The sequence below is a fragment of the Harpia harpyja genome, chromosome 1 (genome assembly GCF_026419915.1).
Source record: "Harpia harpyja isolate bHarHar1 chromosome 1, bHarHar1 primary haplotype, whole genome shotgun sequence".
NCBI lineage: Eukaryota > Metazoa > Chordata > Aves > Accipitriformes > Accipitridae > Harpia > Harpia harpyja.
The window spans coordinates 51,363,343-51,385,795 of record NC_068940.1 but is presented as its reverse complement, the minus strand read 5'-3'; the positions used below and the strand labels follow the sequence as shown (position 1 = coordinate 51,385,795).

The 22,453-nt window shown below is 43.4% G+C and overlaps 1 protein-coding gene across 4 annotated transcripts in view; it reads left to right on the top strand.

Annotated features, from left to right (window-relative positions):
- The window catches only part of PDCD6IP (programmed cell death 6 interacting protein), a 32,608-nt gene extending 31,708 nt beyond the window's left edge, over window positions 1-900 (top strand). For all 4 annotated transcript variants that reach the window (XM_052793432.1, XM_052793417.1, XM_052793424.1 and 1 more), the window contains exon 18: window positions 239-900. In XM_052793432.1, coding sequence (XP_052649392.1) covers window positions 239-407 — 169 coding nt within the window. In that variant the 3' untranslated portion in view covers window positions 408-900. The remainder of the gene's footprint in view (window positions 1-238) is intronic.
- Window positions 901-22,453: the final 21,553 nt, after the last annotated feature.

The following is a 22,453-nucleotide window of genomic DNA, read 5'->3' as shown; positions in this document are numbered from 1 at the left end:
AGTTCTAGTTCTAGCAAGTTGCCTTTACTCCACCTTCTGTCTGCATTTCTGTTCCACGCGTTACAATTTTTTTCATGTTTGATCCTTGAAAGTTAGCACACTTTCTGCTGCACAAAAATGGAAATGAAAGGAAAGCATTCGCAGTGATTGCATGTCTTTTTGTATCTGTTAATGAGTTGTTATTTGCAAATTATCATCATCAGTGTTTTGCAACTAAAGTACGCTTCCCCCCCCACAGGTATTGCCAGATGCCAATGCCAATGGGCTATAATCCATACATGTATGGTCAGTATAATCTGCCATATGCACCCTCACCTATGTATCAAAACCCTGGACAAGCACCATATCCGGCACCTCAGCAACCTGGATACCCTTTTCCTCAACAGCCTTATTACCCTCAGCAATAATCTGCAAAGAAGCTCTGCTTGTTAAAATTTGGGAGAAATTGGCAATAAGCATACTAAAACTTTTAGCTTCAGTTAATGTACCATTCTGAACTGTATGCAGTCTATAACTCCTGTTTATTGTTAACTGCTCAAAAATATCTAGATCAGTTTTTGATTACACTAAACACTTTGAAAGATTTGCTGCAGTGGTTTAGACTGTAAACTAATGCCAGAATTAGAGCCTAATTCAGTGGTCTGAAACTGTACACTATGTGTTGGCTAGACCAAAATATTTCTTTGCAAAAATCCTATAAGTAACAAACGGGTTCAGATGAGAAAAATGAAGCAGTGTGTGTACTGGGTGTGATATATTCTATGGAACCATATAGCATTTCCTTCTATACTCTATTGGTTTATATTTTTTTGAGTTTAGTTAAAATACGCTATTTTGTCTAATAATCAAGGCCTTGTAAATCGTCAGTAAAAAAAATAAATTACTTAAGAATGGTTTAAACATTTGGCATTCTCCTTACCATAAAAATGTGGTTTGTGTGTCTGTAGATTCTTTCATTTGTCCCTTGACTTGCATATAAAGATAACTTCACAAGTGTTTAGCCTTACAACTGAATTTCCTCCTCTTTTCCTTGATTCTGAATTTTTGTGACAGTATCTATAATTAACCACTTAAATGTTGGTAGATGAAGTCTTGCAGGTAGAATTTTCCTATAACTTTGAAGGGTATTGGACTAAAATATGTTCATTACCGTTTTAAAAGAATGGTTACTCTCATCTGCAGAATACTACTTAAAAGAAGGGAGATGAAGGTTCCTCTTACAGGACCAGTGACTGGTTGGTCTAACACATGTTTTCCAAAGAAATGTTGATCAGAAACATGTTATGGCTCAAAACAGGGCAATGATTGATTTTCAGATTATGTTTTTAAATGATTGCTTTTTTTCCCCTTGCAAAAATTAATGTATTCCCTTACGGAGCTTGTTATCAGTGGAGAAACTTTTTTTTTGTGGGGGAAAAAAAATATTATCTTGTAAATTAAAGCACATTGAATGTTTACTTTTGGATTCATTTTCTCAAAGGATTAATAACCTTGCACTACATCTTGCATTAGGTAGTGAAGAATATACAGAAGTTTGTGGTTAATAGCTTTTACCAAATATTTACTAACCATCTTTCAGTCTTTTTTTTTTTTTTTTTTTTTTTTTTTTTTTAAACATGCTTGTCTAGTGAGGGACTCTCTATTCCTTTAGCCCTTGACAGGAGTTACTTGGTTCTGTGGGACAGTTAATTTCCTGGGTGCTTCATACAAGATGTTCTGGCCTTACAGACTAGCTATCACAATACCTATGTTAAATGTTACTGCTTTGTTTTTCTGTTTAAGTGCCTGATTAAAATATTGAGGTATGTTTTAATGTAGGGGTTTCGAGGGTGCCAATTACTGTAGCATCTGGGTGGAAACATCACTGGATCTTGAATACTCTTCCTCATACAGAAAGCAGCACACATATCCATATGAGCTCCTTTCTTTCTGTCTCAACTTCTTGCTGTGCGATCACTCCAATTGCTTTGTGAAGACTCCCTGTCTTTAACACTCCCCAACCCCCATAGAACATGTGGATCGAAAGGTAAAAACAAGTATCCCTTGTAGAACGTGAGTATGTAATTCTAAACAAATTTATTAACCCTGTAGAAGCTCAGTGATGTGGGGGCACAGGATGAAGTAAAGGAGTACAGCATGGTAGATAAAATCATGCCCAAGGACAGGTGCTTTCCATTTTTTTTATAAGCATTGCTGAATGGGGTGGCACAGGAGCCAATTTTTTTCCCCCCGATGAGAATACAGAAGAAGCAGACGAGGACAATGAGAAAAAGCTAGGAAGATAATTGGAACCAACAATCAGAACCTGATTTTACTTTATCTGGAAAAACAGTAGTTTTCCACTAATTTCACTGTGTCAATGTGAGCAAGTGCAAGTCTAATGCAACCTTTCAAGTTCTAAATTTCTAGTACACTATGGCCTGCAGATTTTTCAGTTTGCACATTAGATACATTTGAGCTATTGAGTAAGTAAGTTTGTTTCTAGTGCCTCAATTTATAAAACTTACTTAAATGCTGTATAAAAATGTAACTTGGTTCAGCATAAAGATTCCTGGAACTGAAATTTCCTTTTAAAATTTCGTAGATCTGGAATCACTGTTAAAACACTTTTTCCAGTTGTGTTACTGCTTGCTTTAGTCTGCTATTATTTGAATATGTATAGAAATCTATGCGTTGCCTTCAGCTTTCACATGACTGTTTTTCTCTCTCTTCCCCCCCCCCCCCCCCCAAAGAGAACAGAAAATTCCAGAGACATGTATGTATCTGCTTTTAAGCATGCAGCTGTCATGACTTTGGTTGAAATGTTACCTTGTTCTTCTATAGTTTATTAAAAAAAAAATCAGTTAGAAAACCTGATTTCATGGCTTTTCTCTTGAGTCCTTTGGCTTCAGACAAGTGTTACTTTGGAAAGGATGGAAGTAAGTTATGGGTCCCCAAGTAAGTTTGTGCTGTGGTGAAGGGACTCAGCTATCAGCCACCGTGTGAAACGGTAGCCTGTGTATATGCAGGTGCTTTACAGTACAGCTGCTGCTCTGTAGTAACAGCTGTGTTTAAATCCTGGTAGTTGTGTTTATTTCCAAAGCTGATGGAGTGTATTTCCCTTTTGATTAAATGAGGAGGAAATGGTAAGGTCCTTCTGCCTTCAGAAACTTTGCTTCAAAGTTTGTTTTCGTGAACTCATGTTAGGCTGGGTTTTGTATGATTCACAGCAGCATGGGTATGCCGGGCAAAGTGATTAAAGGATTGTAAGGGCAGTTAACTTTTCCCAGCGGATAAATGGCCTCCGTGGGCACTCCAAGGGTTGATTTTTTTTTTTTTTTTTTTTTTTTTTTTTACTTTTTCTTTAGAAAAAGACTGTTTGATACCATGCTTATTGCAATTGCTGTGTGGAGACAAAAGTTTATGATCATGTCCCTTCGGAGACTTTGAAGTCAAGCATTTATTTTGTCTTGCATAAAAGCTTTCAGTGCAATTAATGAGAAAAGCAAGTCTTATGAAGCAAACTAATTACAGATCATCGGTGAAATAAGGAACTGTTGCAGGGCTAGTAGGTCTTCCCTCAATTGTTTTTTTCCTTTTTAATGTGATTTCAGCCTGTATGAAAAAGTGTCGTCTTTCCTGACCACTAATTTGACATTGCCAGCTAATGATGGTTCTTTTACTATTGTCCTGAATAGGAAGTAGGATTATTTTGAGTGCTTTTAGGGCTGATCTGTGGGATCTAGTCTGAATTACACTAAATGTAGTCCTTCCCTCTTTCAAAGTATCTTGAGGCAGTATTTGGACCTTGACAGTCTGAAACAATGTCACCTGTTGCCAGGTAGCTGAAAATAGCAAGAAAATTCTTTGGAAAGCAAATTTTTTCTTTTTGTTAGCTGAGAAATGAACTTGTTTGTTACTAAAATGTGTTTGGTTCTGAAGTGACTTGCATCTCAGAACCTGTTTTTGGGCATGTATTTATCTTGACAGAACATTAGAATAGACTAAGCTGAGTGTGTTTTTAAGTTTTGGTTGTATATGACTGGATGAAGCTACCTGAATTTTCAAGACTTCACTACCTTTAGTCTACAAAAACTATTTTGAAAGTTCTGGCTCTTGAAAAGATGAGCTCTTACAGCAGAGCAACACTCAGTTGCTTTTTTGTGTTGTTTATGGGGAAGATTTGGGGCTTTTTGTTGTTGTTGTTGTCACTTGTGACTAGCATTAGCCACCTGCTAGCTTTTTAGATTAATGACTTTTGAAAGTTATATTTAAAATGGTCAGTGTTTATTGTTCTTTAAAAGTTGACATCCTGTTTGTCATGATAGATACTGCTAAATTAAAAAAAAAAACACCAGTGATTTTTACTCGCCTCCCCCCCCAACTGTTCTAAGTACTTTCCCTGATGCTTTTATGTTCTGACAAATAGCCAAAAACTTTACACTCAGTTTATTTTTCTGGTTTGGGCTCAAATTTGGACCTATAGTAACTTTACTGGCAAGCATACAGTTACTATCAACCCCAAATGATGACTTTAGTTTTGCATCTGATTCCCCTAACAGTGTAACAGTCCCTGATGGTAACAACTCTGTCTCAGTTGTTGTATCTCTCTCTCCTTCTCTTTTTTTTTTAAAAATAAAATGGAGTGATGTTTCTAAATCCTTGGGAGGAGCTGGCCACCAATTTTTATTAACTAGGTTGTAAAGGAAAACTTTCTACTGGGATGCATGAAAAGGAAGAGACAGCTGCTATTGCAAAATCAGCACCAAGTCTTTATCACAAATCACTGCTATTAGTTCCTTCAGCTCTTTTGCCTTAAATCAACTCAGCTCTTTTGTAGGGCGATGTCTGACTGGATTTACGCTTTTAAGTTGAAGCACTTCTGGGCACTGGAGTGCTGTTCTCCCTGCCGGTACGGTCACTGGTGTGAAGGCAGCCCATTCCAAGCGGTGCTTTTGCCAGCCAAGTGCAGCGCGTGGGTGGGCAGGCAGGGCAGCTGAAGGCTCTTCCCAGCAGGCAGCTTGCGTGCAGCCCCCTTGCTTGGAGGGTGAGGGGGTGAATGAATGAGGGGGTGGGTACAGACCCCCCAACCCACCTGGCCTCACCCCCTGCTTGTGGGCGTGTGTTGTGCACTTTGACAGCCGACAGCATCTGGGTGTCAAAAACGCTTTGGAGACTTGGTTCTGACTTCCAGTGGTGAGACTTACACCAAAACCAGATTTGACTTAGAGTAACCTTTGACTTAGAGTAACCTCTGTCCTTTGACCTGAAGTGACCTTTATCCTAGAGCAACTTCTGGCTCTGGCCTCAACAAACCCTTGACCTTGAGGATCCTCTGTCCTGTGACCTCAATTAGCCTTTGACCTCAAGTAACTGCTGTCCACTGCCCTTGAGTAACACTTGACATAGATTGACCTCGGGTAACCTTTGACCTCGGGTAATGGCTGTCCTGTAATGTCGAGTAATGGCTGTCCTCTGACCTAGAGTAACCTTTGACCTTGAGTAACAGTCGTCCTCTGACCTTGAGTAACCTCTGTCCTGTGACAAAGGGCAGTCTGGTCTTGCTCTGGAAATCTGCCTTAGCAAGTAACCTTTCACCTCAAATAACTTCTGTCCTCAAATAACCTTTGACTTCAACTAACCTTTGACCTCTCTGTCCCTCGTGTGGCATGAGCTAGGTTGGCTGGGCTTTACCAATGCTGACTTCCACTGGGATGGAGTGGTTGCCTGAGACAGAAGCCTGCCCTGTGTTTTGGCCGGTTTGGTGTTTACAGGTCATTGCGCTGACCTGGGGTTTGCAATTGGTCTGCCCGCTTCTCAGCATGTGATGGCAAGAACGTCCGCAGCATACCAGGGAGTGGGGGGGAACTGGGGTGTCAGTCTAAGCTACCCTATGTCTGGAGAATTAACGGCAGTGCTGTCTGAAGATGTGCCTGCGTGACTCTTGTTCCTCAGCTTTGTATTTCCTACTAAGAATTTTTAAGTCTCCTCATTGCTGCACCTTGTTGGACCTCTCTTAATTTTTGCCAGTTTGAACTAAACTTTTCCAAGTTTTATATTCACGTTAAGACGGGGCCAGCAGTGCTGTTGGTGTTCTCGGGAGACAAACGTCGGCAGGCCATGGAGCGATGTGGTGCTGTGTGCTGAACCTGCAGCAGAGGGCAGGCTGAAACCGCCTGACGGAGGAACGCTCTGCCTTGCCAACGCATCTTTTTTGGCGCGACTGTATGCAAAAAGAGATATTTTTTTTTGAGCTCGTGTTGGTGGAAGGACAGGCAAATCGCTTTTAATTAAGCATTGCCAATTTTAAGTGCATGTAGGTAGCGCAAACGCTCTTTGGTTGATGACCTGGAGCCTGACCTGTGGAACCAGCCAAGCGCAGGGACGACTACGTCAGCTGCCCACATCCGCCATCCTGACCAGCCACAAACAGGACTTGAGCGCTGTGCTGTGAAGGTGAAGGTATAGGTAAGACTTCACGGTCATCCTAAACTGCTTTATTGCTCTGCAGGAGTTATGTAGCTTTGGGGTATTTTCGACTGTTGGTCTGCATACCAGGACAGTCTCTGAATCTACCCAGTGTGGTTTAAACTCACCTCCCTCATCTGACAAGATGGCTCCTTACCTGGTGCAGGGCAAAGTTATCTGATGAGGCTTAAACGGCTGCTGTGATGAAGTGACACTGGAGCAAAGTGGATGGTGGGTCTTACCGTGGCCCATTCCGAGAGTGGGAGTAGAAAAAAGGAGCACGTCACTGGCAGGAGAAAAGTGTGTTGGCAGTGATGGCTCTGTCACTGTGGGGCAGCTACAATGCCCACAGAAGGTGTTGTACCAGGGGGATGAAAAACCCTCAGAGAGGGAAGGTGTCAAAGTGGTCCGAGAGGAGAAAGAGGCAGGAAAAAATGGAAGGAATGCTAAGGGACAGCCGATGGTTGAAGTAACGGGGGGCTTATCAAATGACTTTAGGAAGAAAAGAGAGCATGGAAGATTTTGACAGCATAAAGTCATAAACTGTAACATTTTGGGTGGTGCAAGGAAAACAGAATTCAAGTTGAAAGGGCTTAAGAATTAACTGAAACAGAAGAAAGAGCGATGGTAGTAAAGGGCAGGCAAAAAGAGATGGAGCTTTAGCTGTATGGGGTGGGAAGGAGAGTTCAGAAAAGGATTTTAAGGGTAAAGGAAACTAGCATGTTTCCGTCTTCCTTGGGTGAGGGGAGAAGTGTAATGGTAAGGAAATGAGTTAATCAGGAAGGTGATTTCCAGTGGGTCTGAAGATCTGGGTGAAAACTAGGGACTGGTGATGGACAGAGAAGGTCTTTAAAAGAGAGGAGGGAAGATGCAGCAGATCAGGTGGATTTGACAACGTTGGCACAGGCCAGCTGTTAATGGGGGGTTAGGTCTTAGAAATGAGCAGGATCATCCATGGAATCTGAGTAGAGGAATCGAGGTAGGTGCTTACATGTCAGTCTCCAGTGTTGGAGACAAAAAGGGGTGATGTGAACCCCGCAGCCTATAAAGGAAAGGAGAGGCCGCAGGTCAAGGTGCAAGAGCCCAAGAACTGGTGGCAGATAGGAGTATCTCAAAGCAAATGGAGTTCCTTGTTTAAGTCAGAAAGCTGACTTTCTTCAGCCTCTTGCTGCCACTTGTTATATTTCATCAGTGAAGGAGCATTTCATATTCTATTAGTAAATTTTTTATTAGTCAGTGGTTTCCAGCAAGTATTAATTTCCATAAGCAGGAAAAGAGTATGTGATCTAGCACAGATACAGATTGTAGATCCAGCAAAAAATCCTGCGGTGCGTTGCTGTTTTCTGGTGTTGTCATATGGCCACATTGAAAGACTTCTTTTCTTGGTGCTTTGAGGCAAACAAAACTTTGCAGTGCACTTCCAATCCCCAAATGTAAAGAAGAAATAAGTCACCGAGAGTGTCTGGCAGTCCGTAACGCTAGGTGGCATTATATGGAAAGACATAACATAAACCCAACACATCCCACATGTACTGCACTGCACTGCTGTTAAATCCCTGCATCTCAACAGCATCATCAGCTTTGCATGGAAAATTTTGAACGGCATTATTAAGGGTCAAGTTGAAGTGATGTAAGCTGATGGAAGAAAAAGTTTTGCTGTGCTATGAAAAGAGATTGTTGTGCAGATACTAGGGAAATCAGAACGCTACCTGTAAGTCTCTAGAAGAGTTTTCTGGATTTAGAGAATTTTTTCTTACCTTTGGCTATATTAAGCACATGGTATTTCACTACAGGGTTGTCAGTGGGGCTTAACAATGGAGCCCCTCCACCCCAACTCCAATTTTCTGTGAAATAACATCTCATGCCCATTATTTTTAATTAAGGGGCAGAAGGGCAGTAGGTTGTGTGAAATACTGATTGCAATGACCTACATTATCAGTTAATAACCTTGCTAGTATAAAATATTTCTTCTAATCTCTGAAGAGAAGGTCATAGCAGACATGGGAGTCTTCCCCCTCCTCCCATTTGGACAAGGGCCACCACTTTCGATAACTGCTTATGCTGTCAGGTAGCAAAAGCAAAATGTCCCAAAGGTGACCGTGCTATTGGAGACTTACTGGTTTCTGCCACGATCTAGAGCTGATAACAGGACCTTGAATATTACACATGCTGTAACAGGCCAGTTACGGCAGAGGAAGAGCGTGTGCCCAGGGTGAATTTACCTGAGCTAATTTTTTATTTTTTATGGCTTCGTGGTTGCTGTGTTTCATGTGGCCTCTCATCCACTGTGGAGAGGAGTGTGAAGAGGTGAGCTGGAAACTCAGGGTAATACAACTAGAAACTTCTTGTGCCTTGGTGTACTATTCCCTGGAGCTGCGCTCGGGGTCTTTTGGGGTGGTGTGAGGAGATCTGTTCCCTGCACAGCTGCAATAATATTTGAATCACAGAAAATGTGCTGGCGTTTGGAGCACACTCAGTAGATTTTTACCTGTTACTGAATGTTATCTGCACGCAGGTTATTAAAACTGTCTCTGTGTGTAGCAGGAGGTACAAAGCCCCTGTTGTGAAGAGGATAATCCTGAAATACGGCTCAACAGTCATACAGGTCACTTTGAAAACGACCATAGGTGTAAATAGAGTTTTCTTCTAGAGCGTTGACTAATACAGGTTACAGTGGTTTTATGCAGGTAACCTTAAGCATGGGTGATTTCTTAAAGCACATTCAAGATGAGGCTGACAGGGCTTTGTCACAAATATCCTACACAATAAACTAGCCCCTAAAGCTTTTGAATAAATGCAAATGCTCCAGCTAGCAGGTGTCTCATTCAACCAGATCCTTCTGCCTCCATAAGTGCTCTGAGCAATACCTGTTGCGGAAGCATTGCTTTGCATACTGTGCATTAACGCTGTGCGTGGGGAAGACCAAATACAAACAGAAATTTGCAGTCGGAATGACCTTGAATTCTGGTTGAGAGCCACAGAGTAAGGGCGAGAGCAAAATCGGGCTCTGTGGGAAAGCATCTGGTGTGTGTCTCTGCTGACAGCCTCTACCGCAGCGAGCAAAGACATGGCTGCCAGTTCTTGTAGAGAGTGGATTAGAGATTAGAAAGTGTAGTAAAAGAAGACAAAGTTATGGGTTATACGCTTGCATGCTCTTGCAGCCTACTAGGGTGCAGTCTTGTGTAACTTAGTTCTTGTAATTGGATTACCAACATTGACAGAAGGGCATAAAAACTATGAATATAAAGGTATGCTAAAGGGTTTCATATCTTCCTGAAATGAGGAATGTAGTGATGGATGTTCAGCATTTCTCCCTAATTTAGCTTGATGATCTGACTTGCCCTTTTTCTTGCATACATGGCTGTGAGAGGCAGCATGGTAGCTCATCTTGAAGGAATGAAGAGATGGGCCAAACTTGGCTGACTACTTAATTTTCTTTTTCTGAGGGGTGCAGGTGGCAGGGCAAGGCACCCCAAGAGGTGGACAAACAGGCAAGACAGATGTTAGTTATTCTGTTGGCATCCCAAACTTTCAGGCAGGATGTCTTGCATTTTGACAGTTTCTAAACAGGACTTCCAAACCCAAGAACAGATTTCCCATGGATCTGTGCCTTGCGGCAGGCAGTGTGTCATGGTGTTTGATGTTCAAGCAAGTATGAGCTTTCCTACTGAAGCACCTTCTGGAGATGCAGCAGTTACAAGGGGTGGCCTCATTTTCCTTTCATGCGGGTTCTCTACTGTCTAATGAGATTTCTTTGGCTGGACAACTTACAAGATCATTTCTCCCTTACCTTGATGCTTTCACAAAACTGTTTGCATCTAATTATCCTCTGAGCCTCAGCTTTGCAGGCAAATTTTTTCAAAGTTGCTGGAGGCCAGGAGAAGAATACACAGATGTACATACACATGTGTGCATCCACTCACTCCCTTGCAGGACAGCATCATTGCACAAGTGCTGTTTCCATGGAAACAAGGATAAAATACTGAATAATGGAAATTAGAGACTCGTGTAACAAACATTTTCTCTCCTGGACAAGGTTATTGTCATCTATATTCTCTGTCTGCATGTGTCTTCATGGGTTTCTGAAAGACTATGGATTTTATTTTGTTTTGTTGGTACTTTTCCTCTTATACGCAAAGAAGGACCCTCAGCAGTAGCCCCTGTTGTTCTTCCTTCTGAAAAAAAATGCTGCATTGCATCACTATGTGCTGCTGAAGCACCTCGATGAGATCTGAAATTCCTGTTAAGGATTCTTCCCCATGTGTTGGTTGCTCTGTGACCATGTCCTGCAGAAAGCAGCCCCTGGGCCACTGAAATAGGTAGCCCGAAGAAGGCTGTGCGCTGGTGGTTCTTGGTCTTTGAATCAGGGACAAGCACCTGCTTCACGCCAGCACTGGGAGTGTCAAAAAGGCACATTAGACACCAATTTATCCTTGCCCTGCATCTCTCCCAACTGGGTGTTCAGGACAGTTGGGCTCTGAGCCCATGGTCTAACGCCCACCAGCGACTGGCTGCACATGCCCAGTGCCCTGCCCCAAGCAAGGTGCCACAGCCAAACAAAGCCTTCAGAAGCCTACAGAAGTGCTCTTGCAATTTGCATATAAGCAAGACTGTACTTCAGAAAATCTTACATTTCATTTCATAAACATAGGCATCTGCTGCTAATTAAAGTAGCAGCATATAATTATACCCTTTCTTACTAGTAGATATAGAGTCTGACAGTTGCTTAGATACAAAATAAGCAACTACAGATTGTCTTCTGCACTTTAACAAGCACAGGGAGCTGGAACAATAGAATTGTAAACTTCTTCTGTATTATCTTCAGTAAATGTGCCTGGGAAAAATATGTTTAAACTCATTGGTAGCTTGCAATTTTAGCTCTAAGGTTCTTCAGCTACCTCTCTGCTTTCCTCCACGAAGTATCAACCAAAAAGTTTCCATGGAGAGGGCAGGATGCTTCCTTGGGGAAAACATTAGACAGAATGAACAACAGTGCAGTTAACAGCCACCATTTTGCTGAGACCCCATTTTCTAGCTTTTTATTTCTAATGAAAGCAAGTTTCTTCTTATTGATTAAAAAAATCCAGGAGCTAGTGCAGTTATATCATAGTTTAACCCCAGCTGGCAACTCAGCCCAATGCAGCTGCTTGCTGACTCCCCGCCGTGGGATGGGGGAGAGAATTGGAAGGGTAAAAGTGAGAAAACTCATGGATTGAGATAAAGACAGCTTAATAGATAAAGCAAAAGCCATGCACGCAAGAAAAGCAAAAGAAGGAATTTGGGAATTTGTTCACCACTTCCCTTCAGCAGGCAGGCGTTCAGCCATCTCCAGGAAAGCAGGGCTCCAACACATGTAACGGTTACTTAGGAAGACGAATGCCATCACTCCGAACATCCCTCCCTTCTTCCTTCTTCCCGCAGCTTTGTATGCTGAGCATGACATCATATGGTCTGGGATATCCGTTGCATCAGTTGGGGTCAGCTGTCCCGGCTGTGTCCTCTCCCAACTTCTTGTGCTCCCCCAGCCTGCTCACTGGTGGGGTGGGATGAGAAGCAGAAAAGGCCTTGACTCTGTGCAAGCACTGCTCAGCAGTAACTAGCGCATCCCTGTTTTATCAACACTGTTTCCAGCACAAATCCAAAATACAGCCTCATACCAGCTACTACAAAGTGCCAAAATCAGCACTGTAAACATGGCAGATAAATAGGAGCATAAAGCGTGCACACAGCATAGCTAATATCTTTAAAAGGCAGATGTTACAGAATGTGGTTGCCTTATTTTTTATGGGTTAAGTTCACAGCTAAAGCACTCGGGATGTGACAAGATGGATCTACAGCTTTCCTAACACAGTGCCTATTGCTGCTTATCAGAAAACTCATGATGTTGTATTGAGAAATCACTTTTCTTGCCCCACAGAACATGTCAGCTGTATCCTGAGAAGCACATCTGAGTGTGTGACCTTTTCTCACATTCTGCTAATAAGCCCCAACTTTCTTTGCTCACAAATCCAAAACTCTGTTGATACACCCACAGTCTCACTGCTCTTGTTAAACTGTAGGGAATGTAATCAGAGCAGTTAATGCCACAATAATCCTCCTGATCCCTGCAGTTATCTCTGAAGATATCAGAAATGATGCTGCCTGTAAAAGAGATGAGGTATGTTCTGGTTAATTCTGCACCAGCAAACCTTTGGAGGAATACACTGAGCTAACCTTCCAAGATGCTAAAACACTTGAAGCCGCAGTGAGATTTCAAATGCCTTTGTTATCAACTATCAAAAGTGTTCAGTATTTCTCGATGGAAGTGGCTAGCTTATTCCTTAAAAAAAAAAAGTTCCTCTACAGGACTGTTATAAGAGACCTAAACAAAGGGATGAGGCTTGCAGGGATGCTGATGCTGGTAGGGCTTGAGCAGCAGGTGGTGCCCAGTGAACGCCGCAGCCAGCCTTGTTCCGCTGGGAGCCAAACTGCAGCATTTCTTCTGCAGCCAGGTTGAAGAATTAGGGGTTGAGCAAAAATCTGAAGTTTCTTCTTCACTTAGTTACAGCAGCTTTACCGGAATTTAGGGCACCGTTTTGTGGAAAGATGAAGGCAAAGTTAATACACAGACCAGCAGCTGAAATTTGCTCCTCGGCAGAGCGGGTTCAGGCAGGGCTCAGGCAGATCACCAGTACAGCAGCTCATTTGCACAAGGAAATAATGGGGTTTTTTTCAGTCACCTGCATAATTTCTAAGGACTTTAAGTTCTGCTAACTGAGACTCTTTACCACCCCGGGGTCAGATGTGAAATGACCCTCCTATACAGGAATCTTAATTTCTGATTTTCCTCATCCTTCCCAAATGCATGATAAGGGTTGCCATCGGCACTAACTTGTTCTAAATATTTTAGCCAGCAGGATGTCAGGCAGGAGTTTGGGTTCAAGATGGAGGTGGTCATGTGCTTTGTTGGTTATAGCTCATGAGCAGCATGTCCCCCAGGAGGCCCTCCTGGTGCAAACAAGTCCAGGAAACAGGTTGCTGGTGGAGAGTGGGGACCGATGGTTTGCTTACCACTGCCTGTGCAGCCTGATGGGGCTGACAGGTTGGCAAAGGTTAGGCAGGTGAAGTTAGGTGGTGCAGCGTACATGGAAATTACTTTCATGTGCTTGTTACTGTCCCAGATTTTAAAAAGAAAAAAAAAGGGGGGGGGGAGAAGGAAAAAGAGAAAAAAAGAAAGGAGGAGAAAGGAAAAAAGAAAGGAAGAGAAAGAAAGGAAAAAGGAAAAAATACAAGAAGAAAAAGAGATGTTTCTGAGCCTGATGCAGTCATTGAGTGCAAACCTTGTGTAAGTACCCTGTGGTGGCTGAGTGTTGGTGGGTTCAGAGCACCTCTTCCTCTCTCCAGATGGCCTTCTAGTGTCAGTGGGTTGTTGCTGTTCTCTCTTCTCTGAAGCATCACCAGTTTTAGATTCTGCCTTATTGTTTTGGCAAACATGCCTTTCAGTCGTTGGCATGAATACCTGATCAGTCTACTTGGCGCTTTCCAAGTCACGCAGATCAATAGCACAGGCATTCCCAAAATGCAGATAAAAATGCTTTTTGGTTCAAAGATTTTGTGCTGCGGACAGCATCAGGATGCCAGTAGATAAAGGCCGAGGCACCTTTTACTCTTGCTGCGTTGGCCCCTGGAGTCTGAATCCCCATCCCCTCCCAGTCTGTATGTGAGCTAGTTGGTTTGCTCCGCTCTGCGCGTCTCCTTACAGCCCACCGTGAACTGACATAAAGGAGGACACAGAGATCAAAAGACACTGGTACGTAGACGTGGGGAAAACATTACAAGAAGGTAAAGTGCTGCAGTGAAGAACTCTTAACATCTTTTCCTATCTCTGTTTTTGCTACTGGGCTATTTCCCTTTCCTTCCCAATGTGATACAAATTTTATCATCCCAGTAACATTAGTTTGCCAGATCCACCTCTCTCTGAAAGACTCCTGAAAAGAAGGCTGCACTGCGAGCTCCTGTGCTCTCTACCTCCCCATCAGATTTTTTCAAATATTTTGATGTGTGTTCAGAAGCTGCTTTCTTCTGCTGTTTTTCTTTCTCAGCACGAACTTCATGGTCCCCAGAGGTAGATTCAGAGTTTAAAGGTAAGCGAAATGCGGTGTCACTGGGTATGCTTCAGGCTCTTCCACATGAAATGCAGAAGCACAACAATCCCTTCACCTCCTTCCAAACATAAGTATAGCCCTACTTCCCATCAGACAAGGTCATGCAAAACTCAGTAAAACCCTCAGTATAGCCAGCTGAGTTGGCTGCTCACCCTTTTGATCTGTGGGCAGTTGACAGTTGTGTGAGATGCTTTTTAGAAACTTCCTGATGAAATTGCTTATAAATTCTGCCCCCTCCAGAGCACCACGGATCCTTTTCGGGAAACCAAATTTCAAAACAAGGTAATCTCAGAGGTTGCCTACCACAGTCTTGCTTGACATTTTGGCTTCAGGCAAGACATATAAGTGCATTGGTGTGCTGTGCCAAAAATGTATTTTTCTCCCCCCTTTTTTTTTTTTTTTTTTCTTCTTGATACGAAGCATCTTCTAACCTAAGCTTAGGTGATGAAGATACCTAGTGGCACTGCAGATGTTTTGTGGGGTTTTGCTTTGTTCTTGGATGCGGGTACAGGCTCTACTGACAAAACATGCGAGGCTCACAGTTTTCTTATCACACAACTTCCAATGAGCTTACGTACTCACTCTGTTCCTTGGTATCCCATTTTTTTCCATAGACCTCTCGTTACACCTTCTTTTCTGTACTTTTCAGGTCCCTCACCTTTTTTAATAAGATATTTTTATAGTTTTTTTTTTAATATGGCTTTTTTTTATAAGAGATTGTCCTCAGCCAGCATGCCTCTTTTCAGACAATGTGTCAGGCATGTCACATAATAGACCTCTGAAAGGCTGTGGATGTCCTGTCTGTTGGTTTGGTGTCCGTTTGCCAGTCACCCTGCCAAGAGTTTTGCTACTTCAGTAGCACGTGGGCAGCAATTAGACCTCGTCTTTCTTAGAAAGGGCTTTACAACACAAGAGGAGCTAGTTCCCAGCCATCCGTAGCTGTCAGGCTGCAGGAGGAGGCTCTGCACATGAGCAAGTGCTGCCCATGGAGCAGCTGGGGTGGAAATGTTGTTTTCAAGGCCCAGGTCTGTGGGCTTTTGGTGCAGGCAGGTGTCTGCATGTCCCTAAGGAGGTAGGGGCTGGGTGGGTGAGGCTGGAGAGGGAGAAATGTGTGGTTATGGCACCAGAGTAGGATGGGAGGGCAGGGAGCATCCTTTTTGCTCTGTCTGGGGGGCACACATGGGGCCAGTACCACTTTGTACCATGATCACTGTGCAGGGATCACTGCAGGGAGACATAAGCAGGTTCAGTCTGAGAGAGCTCCCAGAGCAGGTATCTCGCATTATGTGCAAGTTATAAGTTACTACTGATCAGGAGTGAGTTCCTAATGCAATACACGTGATCTGGGAGAGAAGGTGTCTGAGAGGTGGAAAGGTGATCCTCCAGCTACAGTGGGTGTAAAACACCAAAGTGTCAAAATGGCTTCTTATATCCCTGCACAGGCTGAAACAATCTTTAATTTGTGTGCTCTCAAATGCACAGAGCTCATCAAAGCTATAAATGCAGTCAGACTCTGTAAACTGACTAGCAAGAAAGGAGGAAAACTGGGAACCCAGGACCTGCTTTGAAGCTTCAACATGACACCTTGATAAACTGCAGTATCACCAGTGTGAGGAGAGCTTAGAGCAGGGTCCTCTTTGGCAGACAGCTCTTCAGGCTGTCCAATGCTTACCTGTTGCAGTTAAGGGATGCCTGAAAGGTCTGAAAGCTAATTGGAATACCTTGCTGTACCTTGATGCATCTTGTACCTATAGCATCAGTAGTTTCTTTGCTAAAAGGTGTCTAGGAGAAACCTTGAATAATTCCGTGGCAGAAAATTGGATTTCAAGTACCGGTCAAGTCTGCCTTGACTGACGTCATGCTTTTCTTTTGTGACTTTATTTCCAAGATGTTACTCAAGAACTTGCCCTATTGCTTTGCCAGAAAAAAATGTTTTGGTTTTCTCCAAGTTTTATTATCTGTTCAGCTTGAACTTCAGTGAATCTGACAAATCTGGGATGCTTTTTCTTCAGTGGACTAAAAGATACCCAGATAAAAGCTGTTGCACTGAAAACTGTTTCGGTGTCTGCAGTCCAAGCAAAGTGGGGAAACATCCATATTGTCACAATGGGGTCATGTTGTTCCCTCTATAAAAAACAAAGCTTTTTTTGGAGTATAGGTTTCAACAATTTGTTAGTCACTGTGTTTTTGAAAAGGAACCTCCAATTTTCCTGTTAGTTAGTGCTCTTCCTGTGCTGTAAACAGTGATGCTCAATCAAACATCCTGACACCATTATAATGAGCGGTACCTAATACCTTAATGAAAACATCTGTGTGTAGGCTACAAGGGAGATGAGAAATAATAGAGACTATTTTTCTGACTGTATTGGCATGTTCAAAACTCTGTATAGTCCAGCTAGATAGTCTCTGCTCATACCTTCCCCTGTTGTTTTTTTTTCTTTTTCTAAATCTGCACTGGGTATCCTGTTCCAGCCCCAAGTCACCACCTCACACGACAGTTCTGCTTCTCAGGGCTGTGCCAGTGGTGTTGAGGAAATCCAGGATCCAGGAAAGACTGCAGTGACACTCGGTGGTTTCTCTGCCAGCACATCCCACGTGCCACATTGCTCTGTTCTCTAATCCCCTTGAGCAGACATTTTGATTCCCATGTCACACACTTCTGACTTAGACCACATTTAAGGCCTTTCAGCTTTACCTCCCGTTTCTCCAACGGGTAGAATATTTTTCTCATGTTCTCTGTGCATCCCTCAAAGGCACTACCGAGCACGAGGGCATCATTCAGCTCACAATACCTCATTCATAAATTTTCCCAGGCACTCTTCTAGACCCAGCCAACAAGGCATTTGTTAACTGAAACGGGATTTCAACTTACGTGATACAGTATCTGTGGAGTTGACCGAGCCTGCAGAAAGCTGACAAGAGATGATTTCTTTCAACTGTGAAGCCTTGGTCCGTGAAGTTCGCAGCATTGCTCATCCTTTCAGAACACTGTCATAATTTGATGGATTAATCAGGGTTACTTAGCAGGGATGCTTACCTGGCAAGACAAGTCTCTAGCTTTTGAGCCTCTTGTGTACAAAACTCAAGGCCAATGAGCAGCTGCATCTGGCTCAAACAGTACTGTTAAACTTCAGTACCAAGACCTATGTGAGGTTTATGTTTCACACATGATGGTTTTTTCTCCTTTGAAGATACTGCTGTACTTTGTCTTTGCCGAGGTGCACATTTCATTGTAACCTGCATCGTTGCATCTGATGACATTCATAGAGCCTTTTGCTCCACCAGCGTCGAGGAAATGTGTGTTTTCTCCCTCTGGTATGTATTTGTTATTAACAGTCCAGTGCACTTCAGCATTATTGTTTAAAGGATGTTTGTGTGTCAAGCCCTCCAGTGCAAGTTCTGTTGACAACTTTGAAATCAAACTTTCTCCCCTTCCCCAGTGAGTCTTCAAGATTCCTAAAGCCTGCCTGGGGAGGTGATCAGCTCTCAGGCACAAGACCCTGCCCATGTGTGTGTGCCAGTGTCCTGAGGCTCAAATGATCTTTGTCATCAGGAAGGGTCATGAAATGCCTTTTGTTAGCAAAGCCAGGGTCCTCGTTTGGGTTGGCTGTGAGATGGCAAGGACAGGACCCTTATTGCTACCTGCATGCAACATGCTGGGGTTGGACTTTGTGGCTTCTGATTCTTCCTGCACTCCTCTGTGTGGCAGCCTGATGTTCAGGTTTCTTTCTTTTCCCATCTTAAAGAGAGGTCAAAAGCAAGCTAGCTTGCTGCTTGCTTTCCTGCTTGCCCTGGTCTGCATACCATACTCTGTGCTTTTGGCACCTGCCTGAGCAGCTTGTATTAATACTTTGATTTTAGTTTTCAGCCTTTGATCTGCTCTCCTTTAGCTATTAATCGTTCTATCTCATTCATCAGTGAGACTGCTTTTCCCCCGAGATGAGATGCGCTCTTCCTCTGCCCTGTTTTCCCTCATATTAGAACTACAACATGTTCACAGTGCCTGAACTTAGCTCTGCAGTGTATTTTTCTCTAACGCATTGCATACAGCAGAATATAGCTTCTCAAATGACATCTCATCTGCAGATGGACTTGCTTTTAAAGAAAGCCTTGCATTATCTGAATATGACCATGCCATAGTCATGGCAGGGCTGAGGGGAGGAATGTGTTTTGCAGAATGGCAGGGTTGTATTTTGGATTGGAGTCAGCCCCTCGTGAAGCAAACAACACTTCTGCCTCGGATCAAATGCTCAGACTAGTAAATGCTCATCTCTCTCTTGTGTGACTCACCTGGGGCTGCAAGTTCAGCTTAATAGTGTTTTATTCTTGGTAACAGGGATCTTCAGAAGCTCTGCGGTGTTGGAAGGCTTGGATCACCTTTTCCCCTCAAAGAGCTTCAGCAGATCAGGAGTGAGCAATATAGTCTGATTATGGCTTCCAGACTAGACCTCATGACTGTTTCGATAAACCCAAAAGCAAAGGCTTAATCTTTTTTCCCAGGCATCTCCCTACAAATTGTGTTCTGTTAATTGAAAGCCCTTTTTAATTAACATTTTCAGAGTACCCTTCTTGAATAGCTGCTAATTAATGTTTGCTCTATTTTGGCATAGTACCCAGTATAAAATCTCCTTTTAATTGTTTTTGTTAAACCATTGCAATGTGGAGAGTTTTACACCTTCCAAGTGTTGTGGTTTTTCAATGTTAGATAGCTTAACTATATATATTTTTAATGCTTCTTTTTTTTTTTTTTTTTTTTTTTTGCTTTTTCTTTCTCCCTGCAGTTCTGCTGCAGTCTGTCCTGGAAATATCCTGAACCATAGATTTCTCCCCTGTGCTAATTCTGTAAATGCCATAAAGTCTTCCTGCTTCCACGTGAAGGTTTTTTTAACCTTCTCTTACCCAGAAAACAATTTCTGGCTGCTGCAGAGGAATTCAGCCTGCTCTTGGCCATGTTGTTTCAATACAGCTACCTGTTGGCTTGCTAAATATTCCACTTCTAGATGAGAGGCAGTTTTAAAAGTAAAATTTTAATAAATTGAGTATTTCCTCCCTTTTTCATAACAAAATAAACGCCCTTTTGTCCCTAAACACATACAGCTTGTTCTAGCCTCACTACCGCTGAGCATTAGCAGCATGGTGCAATGAAACCTTATTTTTCTGAGTTACAGGAGGTCTTCTCCACTTGCACCCTGCAGGAATTCTATTCTCTCTCTCTCTATGCCTGCCTGCACGGTGCTGCAACGCTGCACGTGGGAAGCCCCAATCTTCCAGCAGCTGACTTTGCTCCAGAGCTGGGGGCAGCTTTTGAACTGGAAGTGGTGGGTGCCGATAGCATGGTGCTCGGGCTGATTCACCCCAGGGCTTGTACCACTGCTCTGATGTGACCCTCCAGGCTTTGGAGGGTGCCCACCCAGCACCTCCCACTGACAAGGGGCAGCTGGAGTCAGAGCTGGTTTGGCAATGAGGACAGGTGACTGTTGAGTGGTCCCAGAGAAGCAGTAACCCCAAACACAGCGCTTTCCATTTCTAATGTTTTTCCTTTGCAGACACATATTTTTCAAGCCCATCCTGCTGCACAGGGTGATGTACCTTATTCCTAGTAAAGGTGGGTCTGGCTGCTCCTGGGAGGATGGACTGTACTGCTCTGCGCTCCTCTGACTTAGGGTCATGCCAACAGCCCCTTCTGAACCTTGCTAGATCCTCAGTTGCTCCAAAATCTCCAGATAAGAATAGATGCAGGGATGTTCTTTCATTTCTACTTGTCAAAAAGATTGCAAGACCATTTTTTTCTACAGATGGATGTGAACTTGTGCTAACTATCCTAGCCTTTTCCATCTTCATATTAAATTACTTCAGCATATTTCTACATGGGGCTACGCCGAGTACAGCATCCAGGAAAGTTAATAATGGAAAAGCAAAGAAGTTAAAAGTAAATCCGGAGTTTTAAAATTCATTCATGTTAATAATACAAACTGCTACTTTCTAAAATTCCTTGCTATGTTTTTACAGTGCTATTTCAAAAACCTCTCCATAAAGAAGGCTAAAAATCAAATACAACTCATAACCTTTTAAGTTGCTTATGATTTTAATGGAGAAGCTGCTGGTGTCCATTGGTTCAGTGATTCACCCAAAGACCTTAGGAACATGGGAGGAAATCGAGGAAAGCTCACATATTTCCTTTTGTCTTTCCGTTGCTTGCAACATCACTACAACACACTGCAATGCTCAGTGAGGCTTCTCTGCTGAATGGCTTGTGAGTGTGCTGCCAACTCCAAATAGTGTCCTAGCATGAGGTTTAAAAGAGAAGAACCAATTTGGTTCTTCTCACTCTCTGCTTTGAGTTTTGAGGTTTTTGTGGGAATATTTTCCAAGGCCTGGAAGGCTGGATGTTTTCTGTCTTTCTTTCTAAAAGGTGGTTAAATTTCCCATGGAATTACCTGACTTAAAAAGCCTGAGGAGACAGAAGTCTCCAAATATTTGGGAACAGTCAAGCCCTGGCACTATGTTGGATGCTCAGATTGGTAGGTAGGAAGGCTATCAGCACACAAAGATTTCTCTTTGTGACCTCATACTGCTAGCACTGCTCAAAAGCTGTTCTTCATTTAGTGGTACTTAATGGACTCAGAGCCTTTGTTATGGGACAATTTGGCAGATTAACGTTGACTTAGAGCACTTTAACAGTTCTTAGGTGCAGTATGTTCGCTGAGCTGGAAATACATAGTTGGCAAAGTGTATATGGAAGAAAGGAAAACATTCTTAGTATCATTAAGATACATTTGATAAAAAAGAAGTAGAAAAGGCTTGGCAAACAGAATTTGGCGCTTCTAAACACCAGAACAGATGGAAGTACCAGGCCAGTTTTGGGCACTTGAATTTTAATCCTTGAAGAAAGCAGGTTGGAAGGATGCAGCTGCAACTGGCTGAATAAGATGGTTCCCAATCAGCGCTCACAGCAAGTGCAGGACCTCAATCTGCAGCCACTGCTGCAAGGGCAGACCCATGACCAGTGGATGATGCAGACAGATCAGGGAGGTGACCTTTTTCCTGATGCCCAATTCTGTAAAGCAATGAAGTCCATTTTGTTTGGGATCCTTCTGACTGGAAAGGATGGGCAGCAAACAAGAAGCACCAGGCGGAGGCAATGCCTCCCCCCAGGACCACACCAGCCTCTCAGTCCCTTAGTGCACCCAACTGGCCTCACCTGGGGTCTTTCCCCACCCCTGACCATGTCCCAGGAGCCCTGTTTCAGCCTAGCCCAGGTTGCCATCTGGGAGTAGTTGGTTTTTGCTGTTGCTGGTCATGTAGGTATGTGTATGTATGTTGTCTCACTGGGTGCCTGGGTCTGTGCTAGGGCTAGTCCCACAATGGGGGGCAAAACCTGACCAGGTACGTGGTAATTTCAGGCTTTTGCTGGGGTTTGCACTGCTCTGACTACATGGCTGGTGCTAGCTCACGTGTTCTGTTACACCTAGCTGGTGTGTGCCTGCACAGCGGCAGCTACATGGGAGCTGCCTGTCCCTCTGAAAGCCGTGTGCTGCTCAGGCTGAAATAGCAAGTGTTGTGCTGCTAGCAGTCAAGACTTGCTGAGTTCATGAGCGCTCTCAAGGAGGTCTCTGTGGATGAAATCTAACAGGATAAGCAAGATCCCCCTCTGAGAGGGTTCTAGAGGGCCCTGCAGGAGAGGTGGGAATGGGGGCTGTCTCTCTCCCACCTACAGAATGACAGTGCCTGTAAGGCTGGCTGCTTACAAAGGGTCTGTAAGCCCCCAGTCCTCTTCGCATTTGCTTTGCAACTCCATGAAATCTGAACTGGATGTCTTACTTTTCTCTGTTGATCAAGTTGTCTTGGCCCTGGAGCTGGTT